This window comes from Epinephelus fuscoguttatus, linkage group LG18, assembly GCF_011397635.1.
Source record: "Epinephelus fuscoguttatus linkage group LG18, E.fuscoguttatus.final_Chr_v1".
NCBI classification, from domain to species: domain Eukaryota; kingdom Metazoa; phylum Chordata; class Actinopteri; order Perciformes; family Serranidae; genus Epinephelus; species Epinephelus fuscoguttatus.
The window spans coordinates 10,884,720-10,904,253 of NC_064769.1; the positions used below are offsets into that span (position 1 = coordinate 10,884,720).

The 19,534-nt window shown below is 41.7% G+C and overlaps 1 protein-coding gene across 11 annotated transcripts in view; it reads right to left on the reverse strand.

The window, feature by feature from the left end:
- The window catches only part of dab2ipb (DAB2 interacting protein b), a 213,345-nt gene that overhangs the window by 56,175 nt on the left and 137,636 nt on the right, over positions 1–19,534 (reverse strand). The window contains exon 1 of one of the 11 annotated variants that reach the window (XM_049603716.1): positions 14,896–15,054. The exons of the other annotated variants lie outside the window; for them this stretch is intronic. Within the exon in view, the coding sequence (XP_049459673.1) occupies positions 14,896–14,918 (23 nt within the window). The 5' untranslated portion in view covers positions 14,919–15,054. Of the gene's footprint in view, positions 1–14,895; positions 15,055–19,534 lie in introns of those variants that run through there. 11 annotated transcript variants of the gene reach the window in all.

Sequence of the window (19,534 nt, forward strand, 5' to 3'; positions counted from 1 at the left end):
CACACACACACACACACACACACACACACATATATAAAGGCACATTTCAATCCCCTGAAAGTAAAGAATAAATACACATGCAAACACCTCAAGGACAGCTTTGCATATGAAAATCCAGTTTTAGGAGCCTTTTCTAAAGCACCGCTGCAGAGGAAGTGTGTTTGCACCTAGCTCTGCTTTGGGATTGGCTGACTGGGTACTGGGCAGAACAGAGAGTGAGTCAAGTAAGCGGAGAGGAGGGGAAACAGGGGTTTTCTAGTGGGATGTGCCGTTAGAGGCAGGAAGGTATGGAAACTTGTGTCCACGGTTCCCAAAAACCTGCATGATGATGTCTCTATGACTCACAGACTGGGAGGGAAAAAACTGGCAATGCTACAAACGCTGTCAAACATTTTAATGAGCTGGTAGCGTGCACATTTCTGTTTCACACAACTAATAGGAAGCATGCACATATTCTCCCTGTGAAGACGGACTGGAACATGTAGCCAGTGTAGCTCGCCAAAAGCAAGATTCTCTGGAGTAATATTGTGCATGATGTGAAGAGAAATGGCTGCAGAGAGAGGAATGCATCATCAAAAATGAATACATTTTATTCTGCTATTACGGTTTTCTTTTTCTCTCAGCATATCATATTAGCACATTAGTGTCAGTGGAAATGGTGGGAGACTGTGAAGGTCTGAATTGATGAATAATAATGCTGCCTGTCATCTGTATGGCACTGTATTAAATTGTACTGTAACGTGTAATTTACAGCCTATTGTAGGCCACTTTGTAATAATGACAATGAAAGACTCTCTGCCGTGCGAAAGCTGCTCATAACTTCTATATCACCCAGTTTGACACACGGCTCATGTCAGCCTCTGCAAATAACTGTTGGTATTAAAAGCAGGACCCGCTGTCCTCATCTCCTCCTCTCTCTACTCTTTGGTTCCCTTCCCCCCCTCAACATCGTCTATTCTCGGAAAATGTCCTTCTTTGTCCTTGACAATCCTCCATTGCTCTGCCTCCTGTCCTGTCTTTCTCTCGTTCAGTGTTTACCTGAGGTGGGGAGGTATAGTTTATGTTCAGAAGATTCTTTCAGACTCTCTGGTACACATCTTTCCATCCCACTCTCCTCTCCCTTCCACTGTTCTGTTTATCTCTCTCACTGTGTTTATCTCCCATCTCCTCTCTTGGCCGCCAATCAATCTAACCCTCTTGGTCTTCTGGGCTTCATCTGGGCCACCTAAGTATTTCCGATGCTATGCAGGAGAAACACAGGACTCAAGAAAATTCCAGTGGCTCCTACACATAGACAACCTTCATAAAGCCCCTGTGGTAAAATACATAATTTAAAAGGTCAAGCCATAAAGAACAGCCTTTGTAAAAACATGTCAGAATTACAGGAGATGCCGCAAAGAGCAGTGTTCATACTGTATCTATATGTTTGGAAGCATAACTACTGTAGAAAAAATGCTTGTATGACAGTGTTTACACCCAAAGAGACACACAGGTTTGTTTTTCTAAATGTGCATGTGACTCGACAGAATTACATGTAGCTCTGTACATCGTGATGTTTCATTCCTAGTCTCCTAAAAAGCATTTGTGGTGTTTTGATGAATTAATTTGTTTCCTCTGATCCACGTGTACCTTGTGGTGTTTTAATCAGGTGCCACAGAAACAGAGAGTAGGATAACACGAATCAAACGCTGCATTTCCACCAAACACTTTCTGTATCATAAGCTTTGAACCTGTGCGTAACCCGTGTGGACATTCACCTACACTCTGGATCTGTTTGTGTTTCCACTGCAGAGAGTTCTCTTACATGTAGACGGGGTTGTAACCAGATGGTAATAGCCGCACTGCTGCTCGTCCAGCTCTCACTGTCACACCTCCCTGATTGTCCACGGAACAGAGTTGTGCGGGATTGTGCACAGAGTCCTTGTGGAGCAAGAGGGATGATTCTCTTTTGATCAATCAATGAACTGCTGTGTTTCCAGCTCCATCTTTTAATATTGGATCAATATGCTACGTACATCTTATGACAATGGAAACACAAAAATGGGCATTCTCATGTGAAACGAACTGAACTGAGCTGGACTGTTAGGTGAAAACTGTTTGGAGGCTGTATTCCACTGTCTAAACTCAAACCAGAGAACCAGCGAACAGCAGCACAGCATGGAAGCTTAGTCTACAACAGAGGAAGCAGCAGCAGGTACCACAACATCAAGGTGCACTGAAAAAAATGTTTCTGTCTGCCTATTCTTTTTGATATACCAACTTTTTCACCAAGGCCAAGTGTGGAAACTTTTCTTTAAGTATATATTAAACTGAGGTGCCCACTCGCTCTCCTGGCAGAGGAGACGCCATATGTACAAGGACTGTGTCCTTATGGGTTTGATTCCAATCCACGGCCTTTTGCTACATGAAATTTCCCCTTCTCTCTCCACATTTCATACTATAGCTATTCATCAAATAAAAAATAAATACATCATATAAAAAATAAGTACATATATATATATATATATATATATACATATATAATCTTTCTGGCATTTACCCTAAGGTTTTTTATGCACAAGTGAAGAAAAAAAAACTGCAACTGTAAGTCTGCAATGAGAAGAGATGACCAGTGAAACTGTTTTCAATAACCCTCACTGCGTGCTGCAATTTTTTTCATTTCTTCTATTTTAGATTTGTATTATTTGAACACCAAGATAGCTGGTGATGTAGATATACAGCCACTATTCAGGATTTTATGTAACTACATGAGGCCATAGTCTATATGCAAAGTCATGCAACCATTGAGGTCACCCTTGAGTTACTGATTTACTTTATGATGGTGCTGTTATTGTACGATATCAAGATTAGCGACTTGCTCATTAGATCACTGTCATTGCTTGTGTGTGTGTGTGTCTGTGTGTGTGTGTGAGTGTGTGAAGTGGACAATTGTTGACAACAAAGTAAATCTTTACCTAACATGGTGGCTCAACGATGATGTCACCAGTCCAGGAAACCTGGCAAGCAACTGAATACAGACAGACACAGCAGGATACAGGTAACTACATAATATTACTGCTTGTTCCAATGCCAGTCATCCCTAAGCGTCATCTGACCAGTAGCTCCTGTGTAGTTGTGCTACACTAAACAGTGGCCATCCACCATGATCCTGCCTAATTAAGTCTCCCCTTCACCTCTGTATATTTTCATTTTCACGGTAAGATTATCCAAGCAGAGGCTGGAAACATTTACATATAAATATTAATTGACCCTGTGTTTGCTTTCTTCACGGAGACACACGGAAATGAACACACTGCCAATCAAAGCTCAGCTTTAGAAAGAGGGATACGGGACAAGATGAGGACAGAGAGAAAAAGAAAGAGAGAAGGTGACATAGGTGAGAGAGGAAGAGCAGATACTGCACTGTGCTCAGGATAGGATTAGCATTATGTCTCTGTGATGTTTAAAACAAACATAAACTGATCTGATCCAATTCAAGCTATTACCACAGAGACATGCTGTATATTGTTTGGTAATTATAGTGGGACCTACAATATATTCTCAATTTAACAACAACACAAACACCTGACAAAGTTATAATGTAAGAATATAGCATTATTGTAAAAACTGCGTACACATATTTAGTTTATGTTTATGTGCTGTTTGAGCCACCTTTCTATCATTCAAATATATAATGTTGAAAAAACAAAGATGAAATAATGTGAATTTCCCTTTAACATCAATATTCATTGACGGATGTTTCATAATTTTTTTGCCTCTTCTGTTTTATCAAACTGTAGCGAGGATCACTGATTGCAACATTTAACCTGACTCTTATGTAACACTGCTTGTCAGATCATTTATGCTGCCACCCTGACATTAAAAGCTATTGTTATCAAATTTTCGCTCTCCTGACATCTTACAATGCACATATTTAGATCAGGTAAAACATTTTTTTGTTGTTGTTTTGGGGTTTTTGGACGTTGGTATTTCAAAATCTCTGCATACAACCATGAGCACAGTGACATCTAGACGCACTGTGCCCCCTAAGGTTCAATAGAAACTCAGTTAGGAGTAAGTACAGGGGAGGGCAGAGCAGAGTAATGGATTCTGAGTGTGTCTGGGCTGCACCCAGTGCGCTTTGTCTCTGCATCCTGTAAAAAAGAGTTCATCTGATAGCCTGTCTGGGATCTGATATAGTCTAAAACCTCAGGCCCATATAGGCGTCAGAGCACTCAGACTTCTAACACACTGATTGCCTGGCTACCTGTCCATATCACAAGGGACTATGTTTGTACGGAAAGCTCAAGACAGGAATTAATGTACTGGAACTCCAAATAACAGCGCTTTAAAGGTCTATATCCTGCTGAGTTCCTACAAGAGAATGCTTTATTTCACTACAATCACATGTTCAACAACAACAGCACGTTAAGAGATTCATGTGAAGTGGTGTTAATCCTCACATAGGGAATAATACCCTCCTTATGCTGGGTTTCCACTCACGTTACTGAAATAACCAGCATGCGAAATGGCCCTATAATGACCAAAGCTTCTGACATAACCTAAAACAACAAATACTTCTCTCAGGAGAGGCCTCCAGTTCATGCTAGTGTTAAGCAGCCTGTCTTTTTGCTAACAGCGTTTTCCGTGGTTACCGCCCTGCACTGTGTTTACACAGCATTTTGCTCTGCTGTTAGACCAGCATTTACAACAATCAATACGCTTTCCACTTGCAGACCGGCGCAGCATTTATTTGTTAATAATGCTCTCTGTCAAACACACACGAGACCTGTGTGCAAGTAGGCATCTATATCAACAAGTTAAGCCAGACGAGAGACAAAATATTGCACCCACATTTTTCGATGGCATCTAGCTCTTGTTCCTCTAGAGGTTAGATGTTTTAGATTGAAGTGTCGCTTAAATAAATGTTATATAAAACTCACTAAATGAGGAGAAAAACAACAGATGGAGATGCCTCCAAACAGGGCATGAGGGCTCACTGAATGGTTTGAATATGATGTGAATCATCAGCCCTCGTTTTTGCTCTGCATGTATTACCATTTCAACTAGAGCTGCAACAAATAGGCTAATCAATTAATCAATAGTTGTCAGCTACTGAATGAATCAATTGATAACCGGTTCATCTGTTTGAATAATTTTCTAAGAAATAAAAGTCAAAATTCTCTGATTCCAGATTCTTAAATGTGACACTGATTGACATTTTTCATAATTTCCTGACACTTTATAGACCAAACAACTGATCACTTAAATGGAAATAATTGTTAGTTGCAGCCATAATGACATCAATGGCATCAGGTTTTCTAGACTATGTAAATGTGTTCTTTTATAACAAGGCATGTATTTGTATTAAACCATTCAGCACAAGGCGTTTGTGTTCAGTACGCATTACAAACCAAACGATACGTTAAACTATCCTATTACATTTGGAAAATAAAATATACACCTTGAACTGTGCTTAATATAATGTTCTCAGTGCCATTTCACTCAGTAAGGCAGCCTGAAGGCAGCCCGCATGATGCAACAGGCAACACGCTTTCTGCCTCTCCCATCCCCAAAACAAAACATTCCGCTCCATTGAAGCACACTGGGAGGAACGCTATGCTAAGCTATGTCGTTGCAAGATGGTTAGTAATGCCATCATCAGACTAGAAAGAGTGAAGATCTTACAGATAACCTACAGGTCTGGTGTTTGGAGCCACTCCAGTTTTGCTGCGAATTATGAGGACAGTGGCGAAAGAGTGGTGAATAAAAAACTATGGTATGTTGCATCTCCCACATAACAGTAGGTTACATCAGCGGGAATACTTTATGTCAAGTCATTTGCGCTGACGTCACCCGAGTGTGTCAATAGGTGGAATTAGACGAAAACAAGGGGCCACACAAAGGCTACATGCTAATGTTATCCCTACAGCAAGTTATTCAGACAGAGCAAAAGAAACCACCTTGGCGATTGGTACATTTATAGCTGTGGATATAAGACCCGAATCTGTCATGAAAACGCAGGCTTTATGAACATGCTTAATGCATTTAAGCCCCGTTACTATATTCTTTTATGAGCCCATTTTAGCCAGACTGGAATTATTGCTTTGTACAAACAAAGTTCTTTTTATCTTTTTATAACTACAAAACTACATTTTCTATTTTTGTCAGGAGCTGGCTTTGTTTCATATGCTGCTAACAACCCAGGAGATGGGTCAATCAGGTATTGCTTCATCATTGTTCAGAGTAAAAAAAACAGAAAAAAAGATTATACTTCATGATGTTAGTTTTAATAAATAAATGAATTAAAATTACATAAAATTAAAAACTGAGAAATCAAGGAACTTTGTCTTGCATTTCTACTTTTTTGCTGTATCAAAAACATACTGAACTGTGATACAACTGTGTCACAACCAACCGAACCATAAATTTGGTGAACATGGTAAGCTGACAAAACACATAGTTCAGCTCGTCAAGTGCCGCCCCTAGCACACACCGAACGTGTCAAACTGCAGCTCGTTAAGACAACGACTATGTTATTACTACTTTTACTGAAAGATCTGCACCTCTTCCACCTCTACGTTAGCTTAAAATCATGCGTGGAGAGCCACTAATTAAAGTTGATTTCTCACCTGAAGAGCCAATCTTCACAACTATGACTCGCAAGGCACTATCTTTATGGCCATTGTCTTAATAATGACGGGACTGTGGGTCATTTAGCTTGGGATATTTCTCTACCACACCAAGTCTCTTGTCATCGATTCTTTGTCACACACAAGATAGCAACAGCAACAAAGTTCTCTTTATACATGCATGGTGAGGAGAGGAGTTGAGCTGCCACAGGAGCAGAGAAAAACAGCTGATCCATCCAGGAGCGCTGATGCACATCTAGAAAGCGCCGGTGTGGGGTTGTACACTGAAAATAATAGGGCCTTATTTTTTGTGGTGTGTTTTGGCCTTTACACCCTTAATGAAAATCTTGAATTACACAAGGTAACAAAAATACAGACATACAAAGCATAACTGATAAAACCTGTTGGACATGAGTTTGGCAAGCGGTAGACGCTAAACCCGATGAGAGGGTTTGTTAAGAAGTTAGCTCAGTGGATAGACAAGTGCTTTGTAATTATGTACTTAAGGTGAGATTGCAAAACAGAGTTTTCATCATATTTATATCCCTGTGGAGTCTCAAAATTCAAGCCTCACAGCTGGCTTGGCTTTTAGATGGGGCTGCAACCACAAAGCTCCAGCCAGCCATGACACCAACCACTCTGCGAGCACCTGGGCCCTGAACTCAAACATCAAAGCGTAAAAACATCACAGTTAACAACGAAACATGTACTGCGCGCGCACACAATCGCCCAGTCATTGTTCAAGCTTGATTATGAAACACATGCACTGCAGAGACAGGCAACCGGACAAATAAGCCATTATTCATGCATCAGGCCTCGCACAATAAAGTGTCCATTATTCCCACTGCTCTGGCGCTGACTCAGTGGAAAGGACCACAGGCTCTGATGAAACAACTACGTGTCTGTCACACTGCAGAACACTCTGTCACGGGTCTGATCGCTCATTTGATCCGAGCAGATGTGGTAAGTCTTTCTCAGTGCTTGGCGAGAATAATGAGGCTCCATCAGCCCAGAGAGGAAGTTAAGATCTTACCACAGTCAGTGCCAGAACGTTTTGCCGATTCATGTCTGTATTTCACATTATTCAGCATCACAATGGCATTTGTGTTTCATGTAAACCCGTGAAAATGTATGTGTTTTTTTTTTTTTTGCATCAACCTGCCATCTGTCGATTTTCCTCTGCACTGGAGTGAACAGTTGGGTGATGGGTAGCAGGAGAATACAGACAACAAAACAAACGTCTGGCCCACAGCGAGAGACAGAAAGAAGAGTAGTGAAGAGGAGGCAAGGGAAAGAGACGAGGGGGATCCTGTCAGATGCTGCTGGTGCAGAACGGCGAATGTGTGAGCTGAAACACTGACATGTGGCTGCAGGCCTTGGAGCCCAAACACCAATCAGGGAGGCGAGAAGATCCAGTCAACAGAACAGCGGAACAAAACTCATTCACTGTCGAAGTCAGACACCCTGCGCAGAGAGACTGATCTCTGGAGACAAAGACAGACTCAGGTTGTGATTGAGGGAAGGGAGCTGGAAATGCAGCAGCTAATGCCAACCTTACACACAACAACATTTCAAGTCATTTCACTGTCGCTGACAAATTTCCAATGTTGGAATAAAATCAGGAGAGTTTGACGTACTCCGAGGGAAGCCGCGGCTAGTCAGTCCTTCGGCGATTCTCTCATAAGTGGGCCCGTCCTTCACCGTCCCCGTCACTGACGGTTAATGGCCTCTTTGTTTGCGAGGGCAAGGACAGCGCGCAATTCCTTGTCTCCCCAGCTGCTCATCTTTACAGTGTCTGTCAGGTTTGCGTTTCTTCTTCTTCTTGCTACTAGCTGCTCATTCCTGCTATCAGCTGTTTCTTGTTTATCCACCGCCAGTGGGTCGCACGTGTGGTGTCATCAACAGCCCCTCCCATGGCGGAAGGGTGCCTCGTTCTTTTTAAACCAAAATGTTCCGCCAATATGACTACCCTACGAGGCTGAAAATTTGGCACTTTGGATCAACTCGCCAATCCGGCTCTGTGTGTCTTAACACTCGCAGCTTACCGGCAAAACGGCCCAACATTCACAGAAAATCTGGCAGTGTAAAAGGGACTACACTGTCACAACATTATTATTTTTTCTTATTAAAACATATCAGATTCAAACTCTTTTCAAACATAATTACAGCTAACCAGTGTACAAAGAGAAAGAGATGGAACGCAGGGAGAAAATGAGGAAATGGCAAACGGTGTGTGATGGTAAAACGTCACTCTTTGGTGCATATTAAAGCTATATCACATTACCAGCTACAGGAAATACATATACTCTTATGTTACATTATGTGGAAGGGTATCTGTTGAAGATCAGTGACATTTTCATTACAAACAACAAAATTCCATGACTCTTTCAAAACTGTCAAGGATGTTACCAATTACATGACTTTCCGGGGCCTGGAAAATAAGATCGAGGTTTTCCATGACTGTGAGAACCCTGAAATACTGATGTTCAGTGACGTGAACATTGTCAACAACCAATAGTTGCGCTCTCTCCAGCAGCGAACCATGTAGACAGTAAACATGGAGGGGACTCCAGGGAGCTGGACAGGAATGTAAACAAGTCTTGACTCTCTTTGACTGTGGAAAAGGAGGAGAAACTTGTGCAACTGTGGAGTGAACAACAGTCAGTGTTTGATTCTTCGTATATCTGACCCATCAGCCAGGGCTTATTTTGGTGAGAAAGCTTAATCTTTGAAACGCACAGTCTCCTCCCACTGAAATAGCACAGCTAACCAAAGGAGGCTGATAGTGATTTGAGGCAGTAAAATCCACAGCGTAACGTCTGCACACAGATACACTTTATCTTTATGGATTATATTAATGCCGAATTGACAAGAATACTGTCGACATGTAATGCCTTTTAACATGTGTTTCTAGAGTTATGTGTTTTTGCGGACATGCAAGGAATTGTTGATATATCATATTTGTTAAAGAGAATTTGGCAGAATAGCAAATAGTGCAGATCCCCAGTCTTTGCAAACTGTATTAGTCTGAGATTTAAAACTCACATTATAGATGTGAGAGGGGGTCATACTTTAGTCTTTTGAAAGTATTTTGAAAGTCTGCTAGTGTATGTTAGGCGTAATATGACAGCCCCACTGTAATTTCCTTTTCTAACAACCCCCCGAGGAGAATTTCCACACATCCCATTTAGACACTCTGAATCAAAAACCCACTTTCTGCTCATCCATCCGTGACCTCTGTGAGTCCTGATTGGTTGTGTCGTATGGCCGTGAAAGTGATAACAATGACACAGAAAGAGGAAAAACACAAAAATGTGCGTTCAAACAGACGGGTAACATAGATGAGTGGGCACAGTCAAGTCCGTGTTGGTCCATATCCAGTGCATTAGTGCTTTGCAGCACCTGTGATGGTTGACGGCATCGGCTCTTTAGGCTCTTACAGCACCAGCGGTCTAATGCACGCAAGACAAAAGACAGATTATGCTGGGAAGAGGAGAGAGAGGGAGATACGACCCCAGGCATCGCTGCACCAAACAAGAGGGAATAAAAACTGAAGCGATGGTGTGACCACTTTTGTGAAGAAAAATAGTTGGAGCCATAGATGGGAGCACACATTAGCTGCAAGTACAGAAGGACAAAGGCGGCCTTTCATTTACAGGGAGGAAGGAAGCTTTTAAAGGCAAGAATGAGACAACACTCGCACACCCCTTTCACTAAACCGACACACACAGGAAAGGAGGGAGTTAGCTTTAGCATTTACTATCTCCTCAACGATCAGCTCCTCTAGGAGTCTGTTTTTAGAGTCTGAAGGGATGCCTGACTCAGAGCACTGGCAGACACACTACATTGTGGGAAAGGTTGGCTGCTAACTGAGATCAGGTGGTTGGAGAACAACTGTTGGGAGAGCTAACGCAGCCACTGAGCCAGGCTGTAAAACACACAGGCGCACACACACACACACACACACACACACACACACACACACACACACACACAGCTTGATTACAGTGAGAGCGCAGAGTCCCTGCTAGGCTGGGAGGTAATTCAGTGTAACATCTGCTAGGACACTCACTGCATGAGACCAATACGGAGCACTGAGGAGCTGCTCTGGAGCTGGCCCGGCTGGGGTTTGGCGCTGAGGTCATGTGCTGACTGAAAGAGAACAGAACAGCTGGCCGCGAAAAACAACCACTGGACAGAGGAGATCACACTAGCAGCTGCAGAACACAGCATGCCAATTACCTGTGATGATCTGTGAGGACCTTTTTTAAACATTAGCAGTGATTTCATGAGAATATTAATTTGTGCCAAGCTCTGCAGGATGTGACACATGTGGTACATCCCTCTTACTCATCTTATTTCTCTTCCCAGACGAGTTCGAAGAGCCAAGAGTGAAAGGGTCATTAGAGCATGTCGTACAATGGACTTTGTTACACCGAAAAGAATGTCTATGCGTGGGTGTTTGTCCACGGCTCCATTCACGGTAATAACATCAGTGGGTGAGGCGATCCACATCGGACGGCCAAAGCATTGCAATGACAGATAGTGTATAATGAGGTCAAAGGTCACACTAATGAGCAACGTCTTAAGTAGCAGCTATCATCTAATGGCAAAGGTCAAACATCATTCTAATGACGAATGGCCTTCTGGGAACTCACCAATGTGTATGATTGGTGTATTGATTTAAAAAAAAACACATTTATGGGACATGTGGGGGAGTCAAATCCATCATGACCGAATACGGCTGCAGTAGAATACACACAATTTGTATTTTTTGTCATACAGCCTAGTGGAATACTCTGTCTCATGACTTCATGTCCCTCGCCGAGTGTGACTAGTCACCCACACACATTCGCACACATGTATCCCCCAGGCAGTACCAACACACACACACACTCTCTCACACACACACACACACACACACACACACACACACACACACAAAGACGCTGCCAGAGATGGAGCAGAGGAGTAAATGTGATTGCGGCAGATTAAACCATGAACCACTGTTGCTGAAATGTTGGCTGTATATATATATGTATATTTATTTATCATGTTGATCTGTTCTGTACGACATCTATTGCACGTCTGTCCGTCCTGGAAGAGGGATCCCTCCTCAGTTGCTCTTCCTGAGGTTTCTACCGTTTTTTTTCCCCCGTTAAAGGGTTTTTTTGGGGAGTTTTTCCTTATCCGCTGTGAGGGTCTTAAGGACAGAGGGATGTCGTATGCTGTAAAGCCCTGTGAGGCAAATTGTGATTTGTGATATTGGGCTTTATAAATAAAATTGATTGATTGATTGATTGATTTACTAAGGATGAGTGAGTACACCGTTATCTGTATCAGCACCTATATTGGTTCAACCAACTCAATAATGTACTCAAAATGGGCAGGGTTTAACTCACACATGGGTGTGGCTTACACAGGACGTGGGTGCGACCCCACGAGCTGTTACATTAGGCCTGAAATTGATTTAAGTTGATCACAAGTTACTGTATTTATTATTTATTAGAAAACTAATTACAGAACAGCCTCAGAACTGAGCTTCAGATCTTTTTGATCACAAAAGTAAGAGACTGAACACAGTTACCCAAATTAGGATTTTCCTTCATCATGAGTACAGCTAGTGACGTTTTACTCAGATATATGTATATAGCATTTGTGTCATGACAAGTAGTATCTAAGTTATGGAGCTATATTCCATTTATCTGAACATTCTTTTGTCGATCCACTGAGCAGGATAAATGACTAATTATCCCTCTTTCTCTCTGTCAATTCAAGAATTCAACATTGAGCATCCACACTATCCGCGGCCTACATATTTTTAACAGCTTTGTTGAATACTTGACTCTGATTGGTCAATTGCAGCATTTTACAGTCTGTTATTTCTGAGTAGCAGACAGCTGCTTTGTCTAACAGACCGTTGCTATGGACACAGTTCTGATCACAGACACTTAGCAAAAGCAATATAATCATTTTTAAATAAATATTTTGTGTCAAAATTATTGATGTCTTCAGTAAGTAGCCATGTAATAAGGATGATTCAGTACCAGCTGACTTTGCATTGGGGTCCTTTTGCAATAATGACTCACTCACTGTGTATTAACTCTTATATTTTTATATTTTCAGCAGACCAACAGGAACATGGACAGACTGCACCAGTGGTTTAACAAGGGATAAAGAAAAATTAATTACTTGAGTGTGAAGTCTGGTGAAGTCATTGGCTACTAATTGATTATTTGATAAGCATGCAAAATGAAATCAACCCAAATCAATATGATGTATTACTCTATTGATTTTTGCTTATGACTACATATATCCGGTATTTTTTATGAGTTTAAGTGTGTGCCGCAAAGTACAGGAGCAAAATGGCTGCTGATTTGAAAATGTGAATACTTGACTGTGAATAGATGTAAAATATATCTTTAAATTAGATGTTCAAACTGTGTTTTTAAGTGCAAGCGGCACCACACCACGTCTCTGCGTTCACCCAAACTGCGAGGAAATTAATCAGCTCTGAATCAGGAGCCTGATTTTGCAGAAATATGTTCTAGATGAATGCTGGTTCCTGTTTGTGATAATTATAGGTGCTTTTAAAAAGCAGCCGACTCAGTCCACTTTGCCAACAGAAAACTTCAACGGGTCAGGGCTGATTCATTATTTCAAACCTGAGACAACTGCTTCCATGACAAAAGAAGCAGCTTTTTCACTTTTCGCTTTGTAATTCAAATTACCTATGACCACCATTTCCGCTCGGCTCACTCATTAATTCTGCACTAAAATACCACAGCAGAAGGGAGAGTGGGGCCGTAGTAGTAGGAGGCGGAGGCAAAGATAATGTAGTTATCACCATAAGACAGGAGATAGTAAAAATGCTGGCCTAATTGAGCCGATGTCTGCCCAATTAACTGACTTATCATCTGGCTTTGGGCCATCCAGCGATCCTTAATGTTAAGCCCTGAAGGGCAGCGAGGTGTCAGAGTGGTTTCAGAGAATGTCCTTCAACACTAGAACCTGACTTTACTTGGGAAGAGAGGAGATGACTCCCTGACATGAATCAGTGACTTATTACACTTCAAAATGCCATTATTGGTCAATGTCATATTAGTAACCCCATACTGTATAGCATGCACACACAAAAATACACACTTTGCACTCCAAGTTAAACATTTCCCATTTGTTATTCCTCATTAGCCATTATTGATTTGTCATTTAATTGCATCAACTGCGGCAATATAAGTACGCTTTAATCCCAATTAGCTCCACAGGCACAATAATAGACTATTAGGGGCAAAACAGTCACATATCAGTGGGTATGAGTCAGCTGTGTGAGTACTCGAGGCACGCCAAGGTCATGGAAATGGTGTGCACATCTGTGCTCATGTGTAAATAGCCTGTGTATGCTTACAAGACACAACTGTAATCATGTGTGCTTCTAAGACAAAGACACACCAAACCGCATACAAAAAAACACATAATTGTCATTCTATTTTTTAGCACAAACTGAGGAAAATATAAATTAGTTACAAGCAAGAAAGCTTTTTCTCTTGAACTCTTGCATAACTGTTAAGTGCTCAGGGAACTGATAACACCATGTGCAAAGGAGTAGAGGAGATGAGGAAGTGTGTTTTTCACTTCTTGACCTGAATATTCAAACGCCCCTGTGGCATTGGACAAAGAAACAGGCGAACACTCAAGTTCACGAGGAGAAAAAGAGGGCAGAGACTTTCTTCCCACACAACATACACACCAAACTCTGATGGGAAAAACAACATCCAGCCTATGATCTCTGCAAACTCTGCTTTTCCCACTTTATTCCAGTTTTTATAGTTGCATTTTTATTAATACCAGTTTTAGACAGGTGGAGTAGCTTTAGCACATAATTGACTCTAAATGGTGAGGCGGCACTGTCAATACAGAGATCTTATTTGCACTCTAAAGCCCAGTTCTGCCTCTGGCACTGAATAGTTTTCATGTTCAAGTCCAAACGCGTCCTCGTTTTTCCCTCTGCACCTTTCCTCTCCAGCTATTCAGATGTGCTGCACTTTTTCGCTTTTTTAATTAACTATCCTGACCTTTCTTTACATTCATAATTCATACAGAAAGGACTTTTTGGCATTTGTGAAGTAAAAAATAGTCAGATGAAGCCACAACATACAGCCCTGAGTGAACCGTGGGTGGATGCAGAGACAGAGGTTTCCAAAAACCACAGCGTGTAGTTGTACTGTAACCATCCACAGCAACAAGCACACTCATGAATAAAGTATTACAACAAAATGACACTTACGATCTACTGAATATGTGAAACATGGTCCAGCAGAACCTCTCCAAGCTGGATCCCCAAAACGCAAAACTCCACTTTGGGTTGCATTCCTCACTAGCGGCTGGTCTCAGTGTTTTCCCAACTATTTCTGAGTCTCTGGGAATGTGGCTGGAGCCTCTGCCCTCTGCGTTACACCACACCGCTCCCAAAGGATGTGTGTTGCTACTAACACACCCCTCTCCACATCCCATTTAAAAAGACAGCGCTGTTATTTAGGACAAGCCTGCTCACAGTCCACAGGAACCTAATACTGTGATGAAGTAATGCATAAACATGATGCTTGTGACATGAAGCTTTGAAGGTAAGAGGGATCAAGGGATTGGATATAGTGTTTCAAATATAATAGAGCTCTTATTTATTGATTTTATTTAGGATTTTCAAGAATACTTTGAGGTCAAAAGGACAGTTCACCTCCAGCTTATAACACATATTTTAACCTAGTTTATTTTGGTATGAGTTGCCAAGAGTTGGAGATATTGGCCATAGAGATGTCTGCCTTCTCTCCAGTATAATGGAACTAGATGGCACTCAGCTTGTGGTGCTCTATACATTTGAAAAACTCAACAGCAATGTCTCTTTCCAGAAATCATGACCTGGTTACTCAAAATAATCTACAGACCTTGATGTAAGCAGTTTCATGTAGGAACTATTTTCCTTATATCAAACTACACCTGCGTAACAAATCACTGGGCAGAAGGAAGAGTGCATCTACTCATGGTGAGAGGCTCTCAGCATTGGATGTTAATCAATGGCGTCCTCCTCCGCTGAGCTCTAATGTTTGTTAGCTCAGTGGTGCTACGTGAGCTAGCAGAAGATGCTTTCTGCACAGTGATATGGTTGGCGGGTGTAGTGTGGCAGACAGAAAATAGTTCCTACATGAAAGTGCAAGGTCTGTGGATTATCTTGAGAAACTGGGCCATGATTTCTTTAAAGAGACATTGCTGTTGAGTTTTAATGTGGAGTTCTAATGTTGTATTTTGGCACTTTGAGCACCACAAGCTGAGTGCCACCTAGTTCCATTATATTGGAGAGAAGGCAGACATCTCTACGGTCGTTATCTCCAACACTATGCAACTCACACCAAAACAATCTAGACTGATAAATAGCACTACAGGTAAGACAAAAAAATATGTATTTGTGATGTGGGGGTGAACTGTCCCTTTAAGATGATAAATTATCCTCTGGAATATATCCTATAGCAAATGAATGCTCAAACGAGCATTTATAGTGACTTTTTGATAGGTTTTTTTTGTGTGTCTCTTGTGATATAATTGTACTCTTCCGTCATGATTTTACATCTAGCTTTTACTTTTGCTCTGGTTTTTGCATAAGAATAATCTAAAATTAAATGCTGACTCTGCTCTTAATCACAACTTCAACCAGAAAAGGGGTGAAAGAGGGAAAGAGCTGACAGCCTGATACGGTATGAAGTTATTTAGGTGCTACTGTCTGAGAAAAAAATAGCAAAATCTATATTTTTTTTAACTGAAGTCAGTCTCTAGGATACACAGTTCCTCTGTCATCATCAGATCTGTCCCCCCTGCTTTTTCTCACACTGACATAGACCAAGAGTTGGCAGCCAGGAAGTCAGCCTGCCTCCTCCTCCCACCGTGTTTCCCTGTAGCAGGAAACAAAGGCTCAGCCTTCAGCTCCACACTCTGTGGGAAAATGCTGGGTCCTTGGCCGGAGAGAGGGACTCCAGGAAAAGGGAGAAAAAAGAAAAAACAGGGGAGGAAGGCACATAAAAAAAGAGAAAAGAGGGAGCAAGGGAGGGAGAGAGAAAATAAGGCCAGCCGGGTTTAAGGAGGAGAGACACTGCCAGATGTATTGAATAGCTGTTTTCACATAGCTGGCGACCCAGTGAGGGAAGACTGATGTCACATCTAAGACATGCTGTCAAGAGACGCCTCGAATCAAACTGATGTTTGAGCTCCAAAATAAGCCGAAGCCACAGAAACGCCAGTCATCGCCTGTGAAATAATTACATGGAGACAGGTCCAGTTTGGCACAAACCACTTTCAGTACTTCTTATTAAAGTGCTCTCTGAATGACAGAAGAATATTTCAGCTCAATCATTCAACAGAAATCACATAGACGTCACTATGTAAAAAGACTTAAGTGAAACTCTACAGGAGCTGGGAGCAGCTGTCTACCTCAACAATGGAATTCATTGTGAACTATACAGCGGAAAGGTCTTTGCACCCCATTACAGATGGACCGGTTCTCCAGCTTCGAAACAATTTAAGTATCATTTGGGGAGGTGAAACTGGAGGAGGTTTAATGTACTTGCTCTCCCCGATGCAATGGATTAGAGTTGCTTGCTCTTATCACAAGTAAACAGACCTGCATGCCTTTGCTGTTCTGGAGAATGGCTGGGTAAAGGTTAACTACAAAGCCAAGGCAAAGCCTGGAGACTAAACACTCAGGGGATTTCCTCATTCCTCTGGTCTGGGTCATGATAATATCATGCCTCATAGGGTTGTTTGGAGTGTGACTGCTTGCAAATATAATGTGGGATGGGGCAGGGCTATTCTATCTATGGGAAGTTTGTTTGTAATCACTGTAGCAGCAGAGGAAAACTATCTCGACATCTTGGTTATTCGTAGCAAAAAGCAACAATAGCTTTCTGTACTCTATAGTGAATCATGTGGGTGCACAACTTTGACATTTTGCACATGTATATGTGCGTTAGTGTGTGCAGACAATGCTTCAGTGCATGCACACACACACAAACAGAAAATGTATTTGTAGTCCATGTGAGAATAATCCATGTAAAACCATGCCAAGGAGCGTGTGGGTGGTATGTGCGAGGTCATGAGCCAAGCGTACAGCAGCAGACAGCAACAGGACGGGGTTGTGAGAGAAGGTGGGAGAGACTGGGCTCTCTGTCTGTCTGAAGGCAGTCCCTGAGAGGCCTCGCCTGTGAGAAGTTATTCCCCTGCTAACCGCTAACCTGTTTAGTAGAGCACCACCTGTCTGCGCAGAGGTAAGGAGAGGGAGGGGAGGGAAGCCGAGAAAAATAACTGGTGGATACAGGCCATTCCAGGCAAGCTTCCACAAGTCTGCATCGCAGAGAGGTGGGTGGCGTATGGAGAGAGGGTGAGACATGTTGGACAAGTAGGTGTTGATAGAGGGCAGGCAAGAGGAGAAAAAAGATGAGGAGACTGACAGGACGGAGAGGAGAGCAAACTGAGCTCACATCAACATCCCAGTGACTCAAGTAGAGAGAATATGAATTCTATCGTGATATGGAGGACGACAAAAATATTACCTGTTAATGCTACTGCACTGAATGTGGGCTGCAAGTTTAATTACACACCTCTACTGTTACTAAAAGTTTGTCTTCCCTTTAATATGTCTAGTTGTATGAGGTCATTGTTGGCCATGTTGCAAAAGAGTTAAAAGATCAACCTAATCCAAAGACAGCGTCTCTCTGTCTGGAAGCTGCTACAGGAAGAGAAGTGAGAGGAAATGGTAAGCAATGGAGGCATTAGAGCTCCCTCCCTCCATCTCTCCATTCACCCCTCTATAGCCTGCCCTCCATTTCATTTCATTTTACAAAGCAGCTTACTTTAAAGAGACAGGGAGAGACAGGGCAGTGACATAAGCTCTCCTGTGAGTTTGTTTATGTAAAATATATATATAGACGGATATAAAGAGTTTTGTGTGAGAGCGGAAAGGACGGAAAAAGACCTGTAGGACTGATGCTTGAGAGCTCTTCTCTGATGTTGTTCCTATTGACTCTGCACTACGGCCTTGGGGGCAAGAGAGAACGAATGAGTGATTCAATTATTGACAATGCTGCCCCATCATGAGCATATGCTCCTTTCTCATCCTCTCCCAGGCACAGTCGAGGAGATCCAGAATAATGTTAGCGAATGCCTCTGACACAGCCTACTTCAACCATCCTTCATTCACAGTGGCAAGTTAGACTGAAGTCGATATTCTAACCTCCAATTTGCTGACGCGCGTCACAAATTTTAGAGCATTAAAAACATTGAATACAAGCCCTTTGGAAATGAAGACATCTTTATGTGAGGCCTGTCATTCTGTCTTCCTTCCATGCTCGAAATCCTTTTCAGATTGACCACTCTGCCTAAAACAAGCCTAAATGCCATTGTGTGTTTGTGTGTATCGAATGTCCGTAATCCTCTATAAATGTTTGAATCCTGTATACTTAAATGTAATTGGTGGATTCACATCAAGCATTTGAAATGTGATAGACCATCTGATGCCAGTTCCAACTTCATCCCCCTCTAAAATAAATAAATTAAAAACCAGGAAGTGGAGGCACTTCTAATGCAAAACAATAAAGGATATCTACTTAAACATAACTATGTCTGTTGCAAATATGAAACTTTTGGAGGATAAAAAACAGACAAACAAACATGAATACTGTTTATTAAAGCTATATAGTTGCTGTTCTGTGAAAACCATGTATCAAAATGTCAACATTCCATGGAAAAAAAGGCCTTTTATGACTATGCATTTTTCCGATAATCTAAATAGTTTTTAAAATTCTAAATTATTTAATTAAAACATAATTTTGTGATCAATCTTTTTTTTTTTCTTCAATTTTCAGAATAATTAAAATCTACCAAAT